General features: G+C 42.2%; 1 protein-coding gene across 3 annotated transcripts in view; it reads right to left on the bottom strand.

Annotated features, from left to right (window-relative positions):
- Positions 1-3973: 3973 nt before the first annotated feature.
- The window catches only part of LOC135104970 (uncharacterized), a 109994-nt gene continuing 90604 nt past the window's right edge, over positions 3974-23363 (bottom strand). For all 3 annotated transcript variants that reach the window (XM_064012821.1, XM_064012825.1, XM_064012834.1), the window contains 5 exons: positions 11545-11711; positions 10238-10330; positions 7175-7630; positions 5625-5807; positions 3974-5104 (listed from right to left, as the gene is read on the bottom strand). In XM_064012821.1, coding sequence (XP_063868891.1) covers positions 4930-5104; positions 5625-5807; positions 7175-7630; positions 10238-10330; positions 11545-11711 — 1074 coding nt within the window. In that variant the 3' untranslated portion in view covers positions 3974-4929. The remainder of the gene's footprint in view (positions 5105-5624; positions 5808-7174; positions 7631-10237; positions 10331-11544; positions 11712-23363) is intronic.

Raw genomic sequence — 23363 nt, forward strand, 5'->3', positions numbered from 1 at the left:
GATGTCAGAATTTACTTTAGTCATTATCATAAAACGGATAAAAGAGAAAAAAAATAATATATATATAATAATAAATTCTATGAAATTTTATTACCAGTTTTCGAGAAGTAAGAACAAGGTTTCAGTGGTGGTGGTGGTGGTGGTTTAGACAGGAGGGAGGTTGTGATGGTGGCAGTGATAGTAGGAGTGGGAGGGAAGAAGGACTGGTCAGTGTTGGTGGTGGGTGGGTACGGGAGGGAAGCTGTAGTGGTGGTGGTGGTGGTAGTGGCAGTAATAGCAGCGATAGCGTCAGGTGTTGTTGGCGCAGCTTATGGTGTTGGACATTGTTTTTATCAGCCCCCAAGTGTGTCCTGATACATTAAACTTGTAATATTATGATTCAACAACTTTTTCATACGAGCTGTATCAGAAAATAAAATATGGAAAACATTTTCCTTGTTATATGATAAGCAGAGATGAATCAACAAGCAGCTCATTCTTACAAGACAATACGCTCTCTGATCAATAAACTAATAAGGGTAACGAGCACCACAGCATCGCCCCGGCTGGCACTTTGCTGACTCTGCTGGGGAGGACCTGAAGGGCGCCACACGAGTCCTGCTGGATGATACTCAGGGAACTTGGGATGTGAAGATTATTACTTGTGTGCAGTCGAGGTAAAAAAATCAGATAACTTCAATTCACTACCACTGTGTTTTGCATTTCCCTTCAGCTTTTAAGTCCCCTGATTTATCACAATACCTCACAACTAACAAAATATCAGATCAGAAGACTTACGATGGAAGGAATGGCACCAAACACACTGACTCGACCATTTTGAGAAAATAAAGATATGTAAAAAGATTATCGGTGTGTGTTCTTCAATTCTCACTCCTTGCGCTCCGCCGTGTATTATTTATCTAGTGGGCGTCCACCACACGTTTCCTGCTTAAATCATCGTGTGGATTACTTTTTTGGGAACAGCTTGAATCCCATTACATTAATCGTATATTTAATGGTAACTTTGATTCCTATTTTTTTCGAGTGCAAGCAACCACAGATGCGGACTGAAGAGGATAAAATGGGGATAAGATAGTTTATGTCAGATTGGGTAGATTTGTTTTTATTACAACCTAACAAAGTGTTAGTAGAGATTCTTTTATCGTTTATAAAGGGGAAAAAAACGCAATGCGGGCAGCGATAGGCCAGCCAATTGTTATTGGTCCTCACCATGAGAATGAAAACATGACACCTCTGCAAGAACAATTACTACCACAAAAAAAAAGTCAGAGCATCTTACGCAATAAAAATCAGTATTATCCTATATAAATTTTCCAAGCTAATGACAAATAACACCAATAAACAAAAAAGTCAGAAAAAGAAAATCTGCACAACTGAGCAGAACCCAACACAACACAACACCATCCAGCAACATGAACGCCTGCACCACACAGCGTGGCGGTGCGACACAAGCAGTTATACGTAGGTAGGTGCTAATAAAGAAAACACCCACACTGCATCATGATTAAGGGACAACACATGCACCGCACTACACAAACACTCCCATACAGGTCTCGTAACCATGCGACAGAAACACAGTGTAAAAGAACGTTAAGCAACAAGTCGTTTTTATTTATTTATTTATTTTTTTATTTTTTTCTATTTTGGAAGCGAGAAATTAGCGTTTTTTTTTTTTCTCTCCTTCACTTTCTGTAATCTAGATCGGCCTTTATGCAAATGAGAGGAAAAAAGTCACTCTATCCTTACGTTTAACAAATCGAGGCAGTCAACACACACCTCTGTCACCCTTCCTTTCACCCACATCAGCACTACAACACACACACGCAACGCTAAGTGCACTGCAGCAGCCACTCCTCGGGCTTCTCTCGCAGTATTTACCACGACCTCGAAAACCAAACGAACGGTGGCGAGCACTGAAGAGACGCGCCACTGTAAGCGTAACCGTAGCGTCCTAGACTACCTTTATTAAACCGTACGTCAGACTGTTCGGCCACCAGATAATGGCACTGGACGTAAGCCTTGGAGTTGTGACCGTGTATCCTGTCAACCCCGCCGTCAAGACGCCCCGAGCCAGCTCTTTATCGTGTTTCATTGTGTTATATTGTGTTTTATTATATCTTATTCATCTATTTATTTATACATTTATTTATTTATGTCCGTTTCTTTGTACGTTTTAAGTATTTCAATCTGGACTTTTCTCATGTGTGATTCAGTGATCACTTTATCTATCCATCTATCTATTTATCTCTATCTATATGGCTTACCCTCTTCCTCTGCCACGGGTTCAAGTGGATTCATGTTTATAGTAGGCTGGGTGATAGATAAAGAGGTAATAGCAGAAAATACAAATTTTAGGGATAAAGCCAGAAAGATAAAGCTGAGGTGGTTTGGTCATGTTAAGAGGAGAGATGAGTATGTGGGAAGAAGAATGCTGAAGATGAATCTACACGGCAGGAGAAAAAGACGAAGAACTAAGAGAAAGTTTATGAATGCAGGGAAAGAAGATGCTTGCTATGGGTATGACTGAGAAACGCGTAGATGACTGAACGCGTTGGTGAAGATTGACCTGCTGTGGCGATTACTAACGGGAGCAGCCGAAAGAAGATGGAGAAAAATACAAACATACAAGTATAAGGACGAGCGAAAGAATTACATGATCCTTACTCCAATCACAAGTCATCTCTCTCACTTCCTCCTTCCCTCCCTTTCCCCATCTCTCCTTCCCTTCATTTCATACTTCCCTTTCTCCCTTTCTTCCTCTATTCATCCCTCCGTAACTTCCCTTCCTTGCCTATCTTACATGATCCTTACTCCAATCACGTCATCTCTCTCACTTCCTCCTTCCCTCCCTTTCCCCATCTCTCCTTCTCTTCCTTTCATACTTCCCTTTCTCCCTTTCTTCCTCTATTCATCCCTCCGTACCTTCCCTTCCTTGCCTATCTCCCTCCCTCCATCTATTTGCCCACCCACTCTAATGACTTCTGGTAACCTAGGTAACCGGTAGAAGTACCAGGGAAATTAGATAATCAGTTCTTGGCGGTGCAGTAGCTGTCGGGTGCTTGTAAGGGCACGAGGCGTAATAAGAGCGTGACAGATGCACACACGTAGTTGACTATGAATTCATGTCACAGGAACACAGTAAATAATAAGTACAAAAGACACAGTTGCATCACTCACCCACAAGTTGTCTTTCTCTGCGTTCTTGATGAAGGAACACGACAATAACAACAGTAATAGTAATAACAATAATAATAATAATAATAATAATAATGATAATAATAATAATAATAATAATAACAATAATAATAATAATAATAATAATAATGATAATAATAATAATAATAATAACAATAATAATAATAATAATAAAATTGCTACTGGTACTACTACTACTATGACCTGCTACCACTACTACTACTGTTACTACTACTACTACTACTACTACTACTACTTCTGTTCTACTACTACTACTACTACTACTACTGCTGCTACTACTACTAGTACTATTACTACTACTACTACTGCTGCTACAATTACTACTACTAATAATAATAATAATAATAATAATAATGATAGTAATAATATCATGCAACACAACAGCACACAACATACGCCGCAGCTCACAACTTTTCACTCTCACTTCCCGGAATGACAGTGAAGTGAGCTCCCACGCGTGACTGGAGCCTCAGTGCTTCACTTACCGCTTCAGTTTCAAGGGGTCGTGGTTCAGAAGCACAGTGGCAACCACCAACTTTCGTCCTCTAAAAGTTACCACAGTCAAAGTTTTCAGTGCTGCCCTCTATTGGTCATGGTTTACACTTGGAAATAGAGAACGAGATTGATTGAGGGATAGCTGTTTCTTTTCTTGTCGTCTTAAGATCCTATCATCATTCCTGTTACATTCTTCATTCTCCAACACGTTACTCAGTTTCCTGGCATCGCGTCCACTCAGGTTTACTTAAAGAACATTATGTGGCATTTTCATGGGCTTTATTTTTTGTTAGTTTATATCAAAAGAATCTAATATGTGTCTAAGGTGAAACATTTGCATGTATTTATTATTTTTTATATATATTTTTTTTCACACAAACACACTAAAACGAATCATGGTGATGGACGTACGTTAACATAATAATAATAATAATAATAATAATAATAATAATAATAATAATAATAATAATAATAATAATGACAGTGGCTGAATATAAATTATCACGAGGAAGCATATAAATAGTGAGAATAATAGTAATAATAGTTATAGTAATAGTAGTCATTCATTGTAAAAACAGTAAAGAGAATCTTGTACGTGTTTGGATGTGGACGCAATAATGTTCCCTGTGGTTTCCTGTCCGCTGTGGCGTGGACAGGATTTGTGTGGACAGGGTGTGCGGCGGCGCCCCTCCACGCCACCCCGAGACGTGGCAGGCCCACGTATGGGTACCGGGGAATGCAGGCGCCGCACCCCGCCACAGTTCAGCCTCATCACACAACGCAGGGAAGGGCGCTGCACCACACAGATCTACGTGTACTAATACATCTAACAACTAGCGTGTACCTGCAGCAAATACCCAACAGTCACAGTCTCGTCTAACACTAGTTAAGTTAACCTTACTTCAGGGACGTTTTCTCGCGACCTTTTAGCTTTGGGTACGTTTTCTATAAGACAGTAAGGTGCCTAACTATTCTTTCTACTAACTTGGAACGGTTTCACTAAGTACGTGGTCTTTCCTTTCTTGGGGGAGAAAATAAATCAGGTTTCGTGTCCTGTAACAAACCTCTTGTAGAAAAAACACTCGTGCTGTGAAATTTTTTTGGCGTTACTATACAGGCTAACCGTCTAGGACATTAACTTCATCTACATAACTCCGTCTGCGTGACAGGGGCTTCTAAGCCCCTCGCCTCTCGTCCCGCCAGTTACTCCATGACGCATCACCCGTCGGGAACGATCTTGCACAAACAACACGATGGGAACCAGAACAGATCCGTGCCGAGGGTGGAGCCGGAGCCGTCCAGAGCGATGAGCCGCTTCTGCACGTATTGCTGCTGGCAGGTGGCGGTGAACCCATCGGGCACGTTGCAGGAGCCCGAGCAGGTGGCGCCGGGACTGTGGATGGAGCGGGTTATTAGTCATCTCTCCCATCCAAAAAACTGATGACTCGTGTGCTACTAGGGTTTTAAAGAAGTTATATTCTAGTAATTATACTATGGAAACCTACGTGTTTAAAATATTTTGCTTTTATATAACAATTCTTCTATTTATTCATCTATCTTTTGCGTATCTTCCATTCAAAACAATAAAAAGATCGAATGCAATCGGGATTCAAAGCATTGATAACCTGCATAATTGCAATACAATAGAAATTTAAATATTTAATATGTTTTGCTTTATTTTGATCATCTCTCTAACAGTCTGTCTATCTGTTCACCTATCTTTTGCCTCTCTTGAAACCATTATATGGATTAGTAGTGCATATGTGTGTGTGTGTGTGTGTGTTACGTAGTAGTCGTAGTAGTAGTAGTAGTACTAGTAAAGTAGTAGTGTGAAAACCCTACTCACTCACCCCACTAATTTCCACCACCATACCTTCACCACCTCCTGGACGCCCTCCTATCCCAGTACTCACATGCACTTCTTGGTCTGTACCGCCTGCGTGTACTGCGGCGACACCTCCTCCATGTTGACGAGGAACATCCACGTGCCCTTGTTGTTGAGCGCGGCGCGGGGCATGATGTAGTCCTCCTCGTAGGGACACAGATCTGAAGAGCCCAGCTGTCTCTTCTGCCGCCGCCGGGAAGACCTCATGACTCTGCGGAGAGCGTGGCCAGTGAAGGGAAGGAACGGAAAGGAGGAACAGATAATAGTAGTCGTGTTTCTCATTACGAGGCTGTTTATGATAGTCTGAACTAATAGACGTGGGAGAGTAGAAGAGGAGGACAGCAACAGCTCTTTTTTTCTTATATATAAGAAGGGCACTGGCACTGGGTAAGAAAAAGGGAGAAATAAAAGTCAACTGAGGTAACAGTCCCTAAAAAAAAAAAAAAAAAAAAAGCCAAATAGATTATCCAAAACTGGAGGATAAGTGTCTTGAAACCTTCCTTATAAAATAGTTCAAGTCACAGGAAAAGGAGAAATACAAAAGCAGGCAAAGGGGTTCCACACTTTACCAGAAAAAGTGATGAGATCGCTATTATGAGACTGTCTGTGGTAATCTGAAGTAATTGACATGGGATAGTAAAGGCAAGGACGGCAGAAGAGGAGAGCAGTGGGTGTGTTTGTCAATACGAGGTTGTTTGTGATGATCTCTGAAGTTCTAGAAGTGGGATAGTAAAGGGAAGGGCACAGGAGGAGAATGAAGACGACGTAGAAGAGAAAGGAGGAAGAAAGCATAAAATATACGCAAGTGTAACATAAATATATGAGCATTGCTAATGAAAGCAATGATAAGCTTCAAGATAATGCTTTCACCAACACTGCATGCTCGCGTACGTTTTTACTGACTACTTGCCGAATCTAACTGATTAAATGTTAACTTTCAACGTATCCCAACAGCGATTTACTGAGAATATAATTATTTCTTTTTTTTCAGTAGCAAAGTTTAGTGACCGCTGATTGGTGTCTATTTCTTTTTTTTCCTTTTAGGTTGCAAATTCAGATGTCATTTTGCATCATTTTTCCTCTCTCTCTCTCTCTCTCTCTCTCTCTCTCTCTCTCTCTCTCTCTCTCTCTCTCTCTCTCTCTCTCTCTCTCTCTCTCTCTCTCTCTCTCTCTCTCTCTGTATGTCTTTGTAACTTTAATGCTCGTGCGACCGAAGAGCATCCATGCAAAATTATAAGTTGAGAAATTCATTTATTGACACTTGAAGGATCATTTACTGACACTTGGCTATATAAAGACAGCCACTTACTGACTTACTGAAAGGATCAATTACAACGGGAGCCAATTAGACAATGAGAAGGCCATTTACTGACACTCACCTACTGAAACTAAGCGAACGCGTTATATACTGAAAGAACCAATTAATAACACTTACCTACACAGAAAGAACTATTTACTGACACACCGAGAGGATCACTCAGGCACTTACCGAGAGGCTGAAAAGACCACTTACTGATACATGGAAAAGTCCACTTACTGACAGCCACAAAGACACTTACTAACAGAGAGTCCACTTACTTTCTCCACCAAGGCTGAGGCTTCGGTGGTGACCTGGGAGGGGTCGGAGGTGGCAGGTACCGCGTCAGATAGGAGGAGGAAGGGGTAGTGGTCTTTCTATAGCGGGGATACGGTCCTTCGTTGTCATAGGGAGGGGCAGGGGTCCCGTAGTGATAAGGAGCACCCCCGTATGTGGAAGTGTGGTGGGGAGCGCTGTATTTACTGGGAGGGGGGAGAGGGGGTGGAGGAGGATGGTGGTAGGGTTTGGAGGTGGTGGAAAAATTGTTCTGGCGTGGAGGGAGGTAACTGTTGGAAGGCGCTGAAGGAGGAGGAGGAGGAGGAGGAGGAGGAGGAGGTGGCCCGTAGCTCTGTCGCGGCGGCTTGTACGTCTGGTGTGGCTGGTCGTATGTTTGTCTCGGTGGCTCGTACGTCGGTCGTAGCGGTTCGTAGCCATACATGTTGACTGGCGGCACGCTCCTGAGGGGGAGAGGATAGAGGGGAGAGTGAGAAGGAAATACAGAGTGAGAGAGTGAGAAGGAAATACATGAAACGCTGCACTTATTAAAAAAAAAAAAAAAAAAACTTTCTGCCCAAGACGGTTAGTATAATAAGAACATAAGAGCATAAGAAATAAGGGAAACAGTTAGAAACCATCAGGCCTACACGTGGCAGTCCCTCTATGAAATATACCTACCTATTTCCACTATCATCCTCATCCATAAATCTGTCTAATCTTCTCCTTTATGACTCAGCATTAACAACTTGATTACTAAGTCCGTTCCATTCATCTACAACTGTTTGAGAACCAATTCCTTCCTATCTTTTTTTTAAACCTAAATTTTTCAAGCTGAATCAGTTATTTTTTGTTCTATCCTGGTTACTGATCCTAAGAATTTTGCTTGCGTCCCCTTTGTTATAACCCGTAAACCACTTAAAGACTTCTATCAGGTCCCCTCTTAACCTACGTCTCTCTAAAGAATGTAAATTTAACATCTTTGATCTCGCCTCGTAAGGAATACTCCTCATCCCCTATATCCTTTTTGTCATTCTCCTTTGTTCTGATTCTAATAGACCTATATCCTTCCTATAATATGGGGACCAGAACTGCACAGCGTAGTGTAGATGAGGTCTGACCAGCGCCAAATATAACTTTAATATTACTTCGGGCCTTCTACTTTCAACACTCATGAAAATTAATCCTAATACCCTATTTGCCCTGTTTCTGGCCTCTGTGCATTGTTTTCTTAGACGGAGTTCAAAATTAAATATAACTCATAAATCTACCTGTGTTAAGCACTTTGCATTTGTTGATATTAAATTGCATTTGCCATCTGTCTGTCCATTCGTTCATCCTATCCAAATCTGCCAGCAAGGCGATGGCATCCGATTCTGACCTAATTAATCTACCTATCTTTGTGCTATCCGCAAATTTACTAACATCACTACTAATTTCACTATCCAAGTCACTGATATATATTAAAAACAACATCCTTGTGGCACCCCACTAACTACTTGACCCCACTCGGATTTACAGCCGTTTATTACCACTCTCTGTCGCCTGTCGCTTAGCCATGACCTTATCCAATTCAACACCTTCCCATCTATCCAGTGCACCCTAACCTTCCTCACGAGCCTCTGATGGAGTACCTTGTCAAACGCTTTACTAAAATCCAGGTATTGGACGTCATAACTATCACCGTTATCTGCTGCCTCGTAAACTTTGCTGTAAAAACTTAACAAGTTTGTCAGTCAAGACTTCCCCTTCGTGAAGACATGCTGTGACTGATTTATCAGGTTATGTTTGTCTAAATGCTCCCTAATGTTCTTCGTTATTACTGACTCCATCATTTTATCTACAAGAGAAGTTAAGCTGACAGGTCTATAATTAGACGTTAAAGTTTTATCTCCTTTCTTAAAGATGGATACTACATTTGCCTGCTTCTACATTACCGGTACCTCACCTGACTCAAGTGAATTCCTAAGGATAGAAACTATCTGTTCACTAATAACCTCTTTGCATTCCTTAAGTACCCTAGGATAAATTTCATCTAGTGTCTTGAACTTTATCAACCTATCTCTTGTTCCACTATCTCCTTAGTTATGGTAATATCTGTCAGTTTCTCATTCTCTTCTGCTCTAAGCATCTGCTCACTATTCGGCATTTCATGCGTGTTTTCCTGGCTTGCATTTTGTTCACCTTACTAATATAGGAGTCAATGAATATCTTCACCCTCTCACCCCTTGCACTGGTAAAATCTGAAAATTTCTGCCTTATTCTATTTTCCTAACGTCCCTTTGATTTGGACTGCTTAGAAAAAGAAAATTCAAGACACCACGGTTTCTAAAGTATGTGTGTGTGTGTATGTTTGTGTGTGTGTGTGTGTGTGTGTGTGTGTGTGTGTGTGTGTGTGTGTGTGTGTGTGTGTGTGTGTGTGTGTGTGTGTGTGTGTGTGTGTGTGTGTGTGTGTGTGTGTGTGTGTGTGTGTGTGTGTGTGTGTGTGTGTGTTTCAGCCACTGACCTGCCTGTTACACGTAAAGACATCAATCCAGCGACATTTTCCTCATGGCACAAGTCTGTGCATTGCAAACTGTGAGTATTTCATTCACTTACGACACTGACTCATCATTTATTCTAATCATCCAGTCATGTTATGTGTTCCCTTACTGTACGTGACTTCTTTGGGCTTCCTATAACAATACTTACCTATTTGTCTGTGCTTTTCTCTGTTTCTTATGGAAATATATATTTTTTTACCTATCTACCTACCTACTTAACCTACCTACCATTCTCAATTGTTTTCCTCCTTGCCTATATGCTTACCTGTCTGTCTGCCTGTCTGCCTACCTCTGTTTTACAAGCAAAATCTCTAATCACATTTCTGTATTTTCACCTCCCTTCCTCACAACCTCCGTGCCAACTGTCTTTTTGTCTTCTCTATTTGTCAGTCCGCTAGTCTTTCTTCCTGTCTGCCTACCTGTCTGTCTACCTGTGCATGCTTTATACGTAAAATCTCTAACTACATTTCTGTATTTTTACCTTGTTGCTTTACATACCACCTGTCTGCCCACCTGCACAAGCCTCACCTGGACTCGAAGACGTAGGAATCCCGGCTCTCGTCCATCAGTATGGAGTCCACGTCGAACATCTTGTTTTCCAGGAGGTAGAGAATGCGCTCCCTGAGAATGAGAGAGAGAGAGAGAGAGAGAGAGAGAGAGAGAGAGAGAGAGAGAGAGAGAGAGAGAGAGAGAGAGAGAGAGAGAGAGAGAGATTAGCATATTTAGTAAATTTTAAAAATGCTGAATATTCCGCCACCATCATTTGAACGACAGAAAAAAATAAATAAATCCTTACTTTCAGTTCTAAAAATTCTTCCCTGTTCGAAAAAATAGAAGCTCAGCATAATTCAGAACTGTCAGCTGAACATTTCATATTTACATACGAATATATACCTTTTATCCCCACACGTGCACGAACAGAGACTGCCATTCCAACCCAAGCACACGATATCTTCCCGGCGTGAGAGGCAGCGCGCTCTTATAATCCAAGCCAGTGTCATATTTAACCCTCATTTTGCTACAGCCTCTTCTGAGCTTGATATATTGGCCTTGTATAAATTTAGATAAGGATTTTAAAAGACCACACCCACAGCAATAGATGCCATCCAATATCTAGTGAAGCTTACAAGTGGTTCCAGCTTAATTTTTGATGAGTCCGATTGCCAAGAGTGCTAAAACAAGATAGAATTAACAGCAAAGGGTTGATGTTGCTGCACCATAACTCAAAATCACATTTAAAAGATAACTGCCTTCACCATCTTGAAACACCGCTAAAATTTATTAACTTAACCACTTAGGTCCTCTAGCCTTTCGATATTAATATTTAGACTAAATTAAGTGACAAGACTAAGTTCTATTGCTACTTTAACTCCTGCCCCTCCTCGCAGTCCCTTTATACTCGTAAAACATGCTTACTTACTTCCTCCTCTCATCTCGATAAATTTGCCTAATCCTCTTTTAAAAGCTTCCTAATGATTCGGCACTAACAACCTGATTACTACCACTCAATGTGAAAACCAGTTTCTCTCTCTCTCTCTCTCTCTCTCTCTCTCTCTCTCTCTCTCTCTCTCTCTCTCTCTCTCTCTCTCTCTCTCTCTCTCTCTCTCTCTCTCTCATCTAACTTTTTTTCATATTTCTTCCTAAATCTAACTTTCTCCATCTTGATCCCATCATTTATTTGTCCTTCCATCTCTTTTAAATCAAAGTTTACCAAGCCTGAACACATCACTTACTTGTTCTTCTTATCTTCTTTTTAAATCAACTTAGCAGACTTTAACTTATTTCTCCTTCATATCTCTTTTTTAAGACCTATCAGATGTGTATCTGTCACTTACTTGGGGTATTTCTTGTGGTCGAGGCAGAAGGTGTCTCGCGGGTCCTGGACACAGTCAGGCGTGCCCCCATCAGTGGCGGGAAGGAAGCCATTGTTGGGATAGGCGGGACCCACCTCAGAAGGCATGAGCCCCATCACCAAGAAACTCACCCCCAGCACCACGCTCCACTGTGAGGAGGAGAGAGAATAGAGGTTGTTAGATTAGAGGTTATTTTTGCTCGTGCTGCTATCATGATTGTCGTTGTTTTTGGTTGCAGTAGTAGTAGTGGTGGTAGTAGTAGAGGTAGTAGTGGTAGTAGTAGTAGTAGTAGTAGTAGTAGTAGTAGTAGTAGTAGTAGTAGTAGTAGTAGTAGTAGTAGTAGTAGTAGTAGTGTTGGTAGTAGAGTTAAAAAGTTATGTAGATAGAAATATATATAAATATGTGAATAAATACAAAGATAAATGAATGTATAATTAAATAGGTAAATAAATAGCAGGCTTGCTAAATAGATAGATAAATAGATAGATACGTAAACAGACAAATAGAGAGACAAACATAAGAATAGATAGACAGATAGATATGTATAGAAGCAGAACATATAGACTGATAGAATAATAGACAAATATAACAAACAAAGAAATCACACAAAGTTAACTTAACTAAAATAAAAAAAAAAAAATACATACACACACACACACACACACACACACACACACACACACACACACATGCACGCACACACACATACATCTAAGCAAAAAAAAAATCGCAAGAAAGAGAAAGGAGAAAACTTCCACGATCTCTTCCCCTCCGCACACCAGCACACCTTCACGAGACGAGGAAAGACGCGGTGCCTTATGAAAACCTGACCAAAAAAGGCACCCGACGCTGAAAACACAACAACGCGCAGGAGAAATGTTGAGAAAAAAAATATAATTGCCACTTTGTAAAATGTACGGTGCCCACAAATTTCTTTTTTTTTTTTTGTATGTGTGTGTGTGTGTGTGTGTGTATTTGTGTTCCTCAGATGGGATTGTTAAAAAACGAAAGGAAAGTCTAAGGATTACTCTAAGTTTCCCTCATGTTAGTTATCTGGTGTTAAATATGAGACCGCTACGTGTATATCTGATGACTTCTTGCAGCTTCTCTTATTTTCTTATATTCTTGTTCTTCCTGTTTTAGGCTGAGTAATCTTACATGCTCCTCTGTGGGCGTATGTAATTTCCTTCTTAAAGATAAAACTGTAAATGTGTTGTTCATCTGGTGTAAGTTCTTTGTATGTAAGCACAGTATTTAATTGTTCTCTCGATGGCAAATTTTTTTAATGTTCGTTAGCAATATGATATTAGCTCTTCCTCTGTAATTCCCCTTTAAAAGACACAACAACAACAACAACAACAACAACAACAGCAACAGCAACAACAACAACAACTACAACAACAAACCACAACAACAACAACAACCACAACCACAACAACCACAACCACAACAACAAAACCACAAGCACCACCACCATCACTACCAGCCCCCCTAACCACCAACACACAAGCACCACATTCAAAATCAGCAGGAGCGAATCAAAACACGCCCAAGTATGGATAGCACTTCCTCTCCTCACACTTGAAACACGCAAATGAAGAGGAACTGGAAAAATTAAGCCTTCTTCTCCTCCCTCTTGCCTCTTGCCTTCCCTCTGCCACACTTCCTTCCCTCCTTTTACAACCTCCCTATCTTCGTTCATTTTAAGCCTGCCTTCGTCTATTCCAATCTACCTTCTCTTCAAGTACAACCACCCTTCTTTGTCCATTCGAAACCTGGACTCCTCCGTCCCACACCTCTTTCCCTCCCTGTACAGTTTCCCTTCCTTCGTCCATTCCAAGCCTCCCTTTGTCTATCCTACACTCATTTCCCTCCCTTTATAATCTCTCTCTCTCTCTCTCTCTCTCTCTCTCTCTCTCTCTCTCTCTCTCTCTCTCTCTCTCTCTCTCTCTCTCTCTCTCTCTCTTTTTCTTTCTCTTCAAAGGCCAAACACCCGAGGAAGGACGAAACGCGAAGGAAGTTTAAGAGGCTTGCGTTTGAGGTCAGGAGCTACTCTTGGCACCTTCCTCGCCACGGGTCAGGGATAACAGGGGCACTTGCAGGAAGGGAAAGGAAGGGAAGGGAAGGAAGGAGGAAGAAGGGAAAGGAAGGAAGGAGGAAAAAGAAGAGAAGGGAAGGAAGAATACTAGGGGATACAAAATAGGAAGAGAAGCAAAGGGAGGGGAAGGTAAGGAAATGGAAGGAGGAGAATGAGGACGATGATGACGAGGAAGCGAAGGGAAGAGAAGGTAAGGGAAGGAAAGGGAGGAAAAGAAGGTGAAGGGATGATAGCAAGGGAAAAGTGGAATGGCCAGTCTTGTAAAGGACGTTGTTTTTTTTTTTGTCTTTTTTTTTTTTTTTTACAGTCTGAAGTTAGAATCACAATATGAAGACAGATGAGGAGATAAGCAAAGAAAAAGGGACACACACACACACACACACACACACACACACACGACTCAGCAGCAGGGCCCACTCTCTCCTTCTTTCCCCGCACACCATGCATTCAGGCAGTGTCGGGTACTATACATAGCATACATGTTCCAACCCAGATGCATCACCACTCGCACCTCCACAGCAGAGACGAAAGACTAGGTGGTGAGTGACGATCGCCAGGTAGAGTCACGTAGTCAGTAACCTATCCCACTCCTTTGTACCGTGTCCAGTATCCTTCCTCAATCGGCCCCTGATTTGCTGATAGTGTTAGCTGTGAGTTTTACAAGACAGATTAGAGAGCTTAGGACTGAATAAAGTTAACCTATCCCACTCCTTTGTACCATGCGCAGTATATTCCTTCTGTTCCAAGTTCCCTGATTTGCTGATACTGTTCGGTTTCATGTTTTATAAGAAGACAGATTAGAGAATTTTGGACTGAAAAAAAAGTTATATGTATGATTGGAAATGAGTGGAACATCCAGAGTATTTGATTTCTGACTATGAGTGCTGATAATTTTAATGCCTACCCTCAGTGCTAATCCCGTGATCTACTGATACTGTTAATTAGTTAGACAGGATGTATAAGAAGACAGTCAGAAAAGAGGACTTAGGACCGAGAGAGAGAAAAAAAAAAGTAATATGCACGACTGGAAATGAGTAAGACAAACAGATTCATCAATTTCTGACTATGAATGTTCGCTATTTCTCTTCCTTTCCTTCTCTCACTCACTCATCTTCCTTTTCCTTTACCTGACCTACACCTTGAGAGTTCCACGTGAGGGAGGGAGGAGGAAGGAGAGCACGAACATAGACCAACCTACACGCGTTTCTCTTTCATTCTTGGCCAGGATACTATGACTGGGAATCCCGCGACCCTCCCTTCAACGCTTCCAGGTAGAAATAGAAAGTTGCGTAGGCAGTCCCAGTCACTTAGTACCTTCAATTCCGCGCCCTTCAGCTGGCAACACGAGGCACGATGCAGGTAAACAGTATCCTGGAGAGAAAACTTTCCTTCACTCTCGACCGGTTTGGGATGCTGCCTCGCCTCGACTCTTCTTCTTCCTCCTCCTCCTCTTCCTTCTCCTGCTCCTCCTCCTCCTCCTCCTCCTCCTCCTCCTCCTCCTCCTCCAACTGGCAACATGCACTGGAGAGATGAGCGCCTCTACATCATCGCGACTCCGCCACCACTCATCCGCGACGCCTCCCCCTCCTTCTCCTCCACCTCTTCCTGCGGCTGGTAGATTTAAGAGACTCTAGAAAGCGGCGGCGTTGAGGGATCAGGAAAAGAAGGACGAAGAGGAAGAGGAGGAGGAGGAGGAGGAGGAGGAGGAGGAGGAGGAGGAGGAGGAGGAGGAGGAGGAGGAGAAGGAGGAGGAGGAGGAAGGAAAGGAAGGGAGGAGGGTCATGTGCGCCGAATCAGCCAGAGGGAGACGATTTCCTGCCTGTTGCCTCATAAAACTTCCTAAAAATACATGCACATCTCTTCTGATCCCCACAATGCAACACTCTTCACAAATACTGAAGGATGTCACGGCTGTCACTGATTCCCGCTGCAGCCTTCTCTCCCACGCCCCCCATAGCACGGTGCCGAGGCTGCGGGCAGGGCCAGGGTGGGATGAGGCGCCCTCAAACTAACGGGGGCTAAGCGGGGGCCGGCCGGAAATGTGTTAAGGGCATTCCAGCGAGGTGGCGGACCGAGGAGAAATGAAAGGAGGTGGAGTGGGGTACAGCAGGGTATATCCCAGGCAGGTGTTGAGGGGAAAGACGCGAGGAAGTGTGAGAGAGGGGGAAGGTCGTGAGGGGAAAGCATGTGAGGGGAGGGGATGTGAGGGCAGGGAAAGGGAGTGAGGGAGAGTACATAAGGAAGGGAAAGGGTGAGTGATGGGAAGAGGGAGTGAGTGAGGAGCAGGAACGTGAGGGAAGGGAAGGGGAGGTGGAGGGATGGGAAGGGGCGTGAGGGAAAGGAATGAGGTAAGATAGGAAAAAGGGCATAAGGAACGGGAATGGACGTGAGGGAGTGGAATGGGCGTAACGAAGGGGAAGGTGTGTGAGGGAAGGGAAGGGGAGTGAGGGACGAGAAGAGGTGTAAGGAAGAAGAAGGGGCGCAAGGAAGGGGAAGGGATGTGAGGGAGGGGAAGGGGCACCCCGCTGACTGGATTTCTTGTCTAATTTGGCGTGTGGTGAATATTATAAAATCATAAACACGAGCTGGTAGTAAAGACCTTTGTTGGCAAGTCAGAGAGAGAGAGAGAGAGAGAGAGAGTTGTTGATACTTTCATGTGACGCCTTGCTGTGTACACGTGTTCCAGCCTTCAGTCGGTGTGTGGCCTGGCTGCTTTAGTGATTGTTGTAGGATATGTTAGATGAAAAACAGGTGACTTATTTAATCTAACGTATCGAAGTATGGTTAAATAATAGCTGGGATGGCTGGTGTCCATGTGACTCAACTGTTGTTTAGTCAGTGAGGAACAAAGACGGAAAGGGGATGTAAATTTTCAGTTTCAGTAATTGTCATTCACCCAGTAAGGAGAGACAAAACTTTTCAGTATCTCATAAATTGTTATATAGTCAGTAAGGAATAGAGAAAGAAAAGGTAAATGTCCATTGCTTCAGCCACTGTTATTTACTTAACATTAAATAAATAGAGGAAAAAGCAAAATGTTCACTTCTCTCAACAATTGTTACGTATTTAAGCAGCAAGTAAGGAAGTGAGATAGGAGAGACAAAATTTATATATTTTCAACAATTTTTATTTATTCAGCATTAAATATAGAAAGGAACAAACAAGATTCTTTTGTTTTCTTTAGCAAATATTATTTACTCGAGAAAAAAAAAAGGAAGGAGAGACAAAAATTTCCAACATTTCAGCAATTCTTGCCTCGCCAATTACCAACAGATCAAGAAAGTAGACGTTTTCTTCACTGTTTCTAGCAACAATCATTTATTATTTAGTAGGAAAGAAAGAAAGAAGAGACAAAAAAATTCAGTGTTTCAACATTTCTTACCAAGCCAATTACCAACCGATAAACAAAGAAGACACAGCATTTTCACTCTTTCAAGCAATTGTCATTTTATTCAGTCACCGTTGAAAAAAAAAAAAAAAGGAAAGAAAGGAACCACCAAATTTTTTAGTGTTTCACCAACTTTTCACTCAATCACTTCAGCAGATCAGGAAACAACACGTAGATATTTCAACTTTCCAAGCAATTGTCATTTCAGTCAGCCACCGTTAGAAGAAAAGGGGCGAGCATCATTTTTTTTTTTTTTATTCTTTCACTCAAGTAGTTACGCTAAAGAAAAGAGAGGAGCCACAATACATGCACTGTTTACATCCTGTACCAGTAAAAGAATCATTCAGCGGTCAGTGGGAGCAATAAGAAGGCTTTCTATTGCCAGCATCAATCATCCGCGGCACTTTACGATCGGTGATAGGACCGACCACATCACAGGGTAGATACCGTTGTGTGCTCGTATACATCTTTACTCTGCTGTCTCGTAACCGTGTCGCCCTTTCTCTCTCTCTCTCTCTCTCTCTCTCTCTCTCTCTCTCTCTCTCTCTCTCTCTCTCTCTCTCTCTCTCTCTCTCTCTCTCTCTCTCTCTCTCTCTCTCTCTTTATCTCTCTCTTTTCCCACTCTTATCATTCCTTTACCTCCTCCCTTTCATCTCCTCTTCCCCCATCATACTTCTTTCTTTTCCTCTAGTCGTGTTTATTCTGTTTTCCGCTCTTTCCTTTTCTTTTTTTTCTGTTTTCTTTCTATATTCATAGTTTACTTTTAAGTTGTTTTTTTTTACACTCTTTATCATTTCTTTCTATCTTCCCTTTAGTTATCATTCTCCTTTCACCTCTTTCTCTTTCCTCCTACATATCTTCCATGGACAAAATCATAATTCATTCCTCTCCTCTCTTCCGTTTCTCTCACCCTCCTATCTGCTTTCCCTTCCCACCACATCGCCTCGCCTCCTCCTCCTCCTCGTCCTCCTCCTCCTCTTCATCCTCCCGTCACCTTTTCTTCCCGCCCGATAACCCCACAGGCCACAGAGGAAAGACCAATAAAATCTTGTAATATCCTGCGTGTGTGTGTGTGTGTGTGTGTGTGTGTGTGTGTGTGTGTGTGTGTGTGTGTGTGTGTGTGTGTGTGTGTGTGTGTGTGTGTGTGTGTGTGTGTTGATTTGTTGAACAGGTTCATGTATTTTCACATCACCATCTTGAGACGCATTAATTGACTACTCAGAGAGAGAGAGAGAGAGAGAGAGAGAGAGAGAGAGAGAGAGAGAGAGAGAGAGAGAGAGAGAGAGACTGAGCATCTTTAACACCTATTAACCTCAAATGGCTCAAATTATCTCCAGAATCTAAGTTAGTTACTGATTTGCTTAGATTTAGTCTTGTTTTTATTTTACTCCTCCTCCTCCTCCTCCTCCTCCTCCTCCTCCTCCTCCTCCTCCACCTCTTCCTCCACCTCCTCTCCTCCTCCTCCTCCTCCTCCTATTACTACTACTACTCCTTCTTCTTCTCCTCCTTCTCCTCCTCCTCCTCCTCCTCCTCATTCACTTCCTTCTTCTTCTTCTTATTCTTTATCTCTTCTTTTCATAGTCTTCCTCTTTTTTGCTCCTTCTGTTTTTTTTTCTTTATCTTACATTATCACTTATCGTTATAACAACAACAACAACAACGACAACAGACTACTACTACCACTACTATTACTGTTACTACTACTGTTACTATTACTACTACTACTACTACTACCACAACTATTACCACCACCACCACCACCACCATTACCACTATCTTTTCCTCACATTTCACAGTGGTACACCTCTTGCTTGTGTCGAGAAGGAGAATGTTTACACTTTACCATGTGGCTCTTCTAATGCATCGGCGTGTCCGTTTAAATGGCGGGCGTGCTGAGCTGGAATGAGAGAGAGAGAGAGAGAGAGAGAGAGAGAGAGAGAGAGAGAGAGAGAGAGAGAGAGAGAGAGAGAGAGAGAGAGGCTTATCTACAAGTATATATCTGTCTATCTATCTCTGTGTGTGTGTGTATGTGTGTGTGTGTCCGATAAAGCAATCTTGCGAGCGGCATTACCAGTTCATTTATTTTATCTTCGTTTTTGTGTATTTCATTTTCCTCTTTTTTCCAGCCTCCAAGTGTTATGGTGGCACCGAGCAGGCTATTAGCATTGTTTCCTCCTCATCCACCAAGCACTCAACCCACACGCACCTCAGGAAAGGATCCAATTAGAGGCGATGACGTGGGTGATTATAACCTGATAACTCCTCTGACGAAAAAAAAATAATAATAAACAAAACACACCTCCCCAATTATGAAATTTTTACATACACACATACACACATACACACACACAAACACCTGCTTGCAAAACTTTCTTATGGCCGAACAAGTCCAACAAACAACAACAACAAGTGAAGGCCTGTGTATGTGAGAGTGGAAGGGGAGGAGGAGGAAAGGGGAAGTGATGAGGGGGAAGGTGTGGGAGGGAGGGAGGAACAGGAGGTGACTGTAATGGTAATGGGAAAGAGAGGGGAGTGAGGGAGGGAGGGAGGCACGGGGGGAGGGAGGGAGGTTTGCGGTATGAGGGTGGGAAAGGGGAGGGGAAAAAAAGGTGGAGGTTAAATGGGGTGGGTAGGAGAAGGAGGTGGAGGAGGAGGAGGAGGAAAAGGAGGAGGAGGAGGAGGAGGAGGAAAAGGAGGAGGAGGAGAAGGAGGAGGAGGAGGAGGAGGAGGTCAGGTTAATGAGAGGTGAACATTGATTTATAGGTGTGAAAACTAGGGCTTGTTTTTTCCTCCTGCTCTCACTCTCCATTAATCTGCCTTCCCTTTCTTTTCCTCCAGATCTCCTCCCCCCCCCTCTCTCTCTCTCTCTCTCTCTCTCTCTCTCTCTCTCTCTCTCTCTCTGTGTGTGTGTGTGTGTGTGTGTGTGTGTGTGTGTGTGTGTGTGTGTGTGTGTTTATCTTCCCCTTCTTGTTCCCCTTTTCTGTTTTCCCTTTTTCACTTTCCCTCTGCTATCCAACGTGTGTGTGTGTTTGTGTGTGTGTGTGTATATGTGTGTGTGTGTTTCTTATAGCGCAGCGATAAAAGAGTGAAGATTTATGGAACAGAACCAAGATCCGAATGTGCAAATGTAATACGTAAATACATACAAGTGGATCATCATGACGTGAGATGGCGTAATGGGGAGCGAAGGGATGTGATGCGGCGCTTTTGTCAGTGACTGGAGAAAAATGACGGAGGTGACTTGCACTTAAACTTACGTACTCCGCTAGTCAGTTTGCGTACGGGTGGCGGGACCCATGAAAGTGAATTTTACGTGTATAGAATCGAGTGGTCGTCTTGTGATAAGTGTGTCTGGGTAGTGTGTAAGTTAGCAAGTACACAGAGTCACGTTCAGAAGTCAAGTAACCTGCCCTGCCATACTTAATTCCATCGTGTTTAGCGTTTCATTTTCAAGTCTTTTGATGTGCTAAGAATTTATCACCCATTCAATTGTGAAGTTTTGTAAGTAGGCCGTCAGCGGATCAGAGACCATAAGCTTGAGGACACATGTAAAATACAATGCCTAAGGCTACTTACATATTAAAAACACAAGAAGCTGATATATTACAAAAATGGGAAGCTGCGAGAAGCCATCAGGCCTACAAGTGGTAGTCTTTGTATAAATAACACTTCTCATCCTCATTCACAAATCTATCTAATCTTCAAAGGCTCCCTATTGATTAAGCACCAACAACCTGATTACAGAGTCTATTCCATTCATCTACCACTCTATCTGAGAACCAGTATCTTCTAATATCCTGTTTTTTTTTTTTTTTTTTTTTTTTTACTCGGCACCAATATCCTGATTATGAAGTCTATTTATTCATCTGCCACTGAATTTGGAAACCAGCTTCTTACCTATCTCATTTGTAAATCTAACTTTAAGCTCAAACCATTAATATTCACAGAACATCTAAACCTACTTATTAACAAATAATTCAAGTCACCAGTTCCAAAAATAAATCATTCTCATTCCGCATGTTTTTGGGGCAAGAACATGACATGCATTGTGATTCCAGTCGTACACACCCTCAGCCTACAGAGACGAGCGGGAGCAGGAGGGCGTGTCTGGAAAGTGGGTCCGGGAGGCATCTAATGAGAGGACCCATTAGGCGTGGCTCTGAATGGACAAGGGGTAACTCTAGAAGGAAAGAAAAACATGGTGCAGGAATGAATCAGCAGCGAGATGTCTTATGGTGGTTCGACTTCGACTTGTTGCGTTTCATGAGGGAGTAGTGAGGCGTAAAGGTGAGGCAAAGGTGAGGCGCAGGGCCGTGTGAGAGGGAATGAGGTGGCGAAAGTGAGAGAGAGAGAGAGAGAGAGAGAGAGAGAGAGAGAGAGAGAGAGAGAGAGAGAGAGAGAGAGAGAGCACAAGCAAGAACACAAGCACACAAGCACGTAACAGCCCAGAATGCTGATCAGCGGCCCACTTATCTCAATCAGTTCGTCGGGAAATAGAAACCCTGACGTGATCCAGAGACGCGGTGAAGCGGAAACACGTACGAGGGAGTGTCTAACCTTCGCATCAGGTCACTACATATGCTTTCGATGCCTCGGACGGGCGGGTAAACAGAGAAGAAGCGACTGAATGCAAGTTGGTGTGTGGATATGAGATGATACGCGATAAGTTGGCATGGGTATATATGTGTGTATTTCTTTATCTCCTTATCTTTTGCCTGATTGTCCTAGGTAGTTAGTAATTTATCTGGCTTTATTTCATCTATATTCATTCTTTTTATTTATTATTTTTTTTTGTTTTATGGTGTCCTTGTGTTTTGATTTGTTACTGTATTCATGTTAGGACGTCTATGTGATATTAATTTATTGAATGTGCATGCTTCTGGCACATAAAATAGCTATCTATCTATTTATCTGTCTATCTATCCCTCTTATGTGATATTAATTTATTGAATGTGCATGCTTCTGGCACATAAAATAGCTATCTGTCTATTCATCTGTCTATCTATCCCTCTATCTATTTATCTATTGTTTTATACAGAGACTGCCATGTATAGACATAATGGCTTTTTGTAGCTTCCCTCGTGCTCATAGGTTCTTGGGAATGAAAAGAAAGAGATGAGAGAAGAGAAGATAAAACTACTTAATGAGCTGAATGTGAGCTTGGGTGTAAGGAAATACGTTAAGGACAAAAATATGCAATCTAAACTGGCAAATATCCAACGTTTTGCTCCTGTAGTTTTCTTCCCCCTTGCTGTAATACATAGCTTGGTTGTAATCTTCATTTTTTGTGTGTGTGTGTGTGTTCACTAAGGTGATATGGCAAGTGATGTGTCTAATTTATAGTGAGTGTGGGTGGATAGGTGTGTGTATGTGAGTGGGTCTCTCTCTCTCTCTCTCTCTCACGCATACACACACACACACACACACACACACACACACACACACACACACACACACACAATTCCCCGTACCTACCCACAAATAACAATTACTCATACATTTCCAAATATTATGATCAACTCACTACTCATGCAAAGACGAGCAAAGGCAAGCAAATACACGCAACATTCATCACTAATACGGGGGAAAGCAAGGGAGTCTCGCATCAGCAACAAATAATATGATGCATTTCTTCTTGTCACACACATAAGGCGGCGGTACCAAAAGAGACTAGAGAGAGGGAGAGAAAGAGAGAGAGGGAGAGGGAGGGAGAATAACGTCAGGCGCTGCTCATCCATGGAAATATCATTAGCCTTACGAGGAGATATGTGTGAAATTATTGGCGTGGAACGAATAAATAAATAAATCATAACGACTGAGCGAAGAAGAACCGAGATAATGAAGCGGATAAGAGGTATATAATTAAAAGGAGATAATGTACATGTGTTGATGGACGGAAAAAGTATGAGAGGGAGAGAAAGAAAGAGAAAGCAATAAGCGGATGATTGAGATATAATTATGTGGGAATAAGATGAGATAGATGGAGAAAGAAAGAAAATGAAAAGCGATATTTAAGTAGATGAATGATGGAAAATTGAATGGCAGATGAAAAGGGAAGAGCAAAGGAAAGAAAGAAGAGGGAAAGAACGACATAATATGATGTAAGAGAGAGAGACAGACAGAGAGAGAGAGAGAGAGAGAGAGAGAGAGGGCGGGGGGAAAGAATAAGAAGAGAAGGCAAGAAAAGAGTGAATGATCCAGATAAAATTGAATACAGAGAATACAAGAAATGATACAAAGAAACGGTAAAAGAGAAAAAGAGAAAGAAGACTGAGGCGGACGAGTGATATACAACTGAACAGAGAGAAGAGAGAA

The sequence above is a fragment of the Scylla paramamosain genome, chromosome 1, assembly GCF_035594125.1.
Source record: "Scylla paramamosain isolate STU-SP2022 chromosome 1, ASM3559412v1, whole genome shotgun sequence".
Taxonomy (NCBI): domain Eukaryota; kingdom Metazoa; phylum Arthropoda; class Malacostraca; order Decapoda; family Portunidae; genus Scylla; species Scylla paramamosain.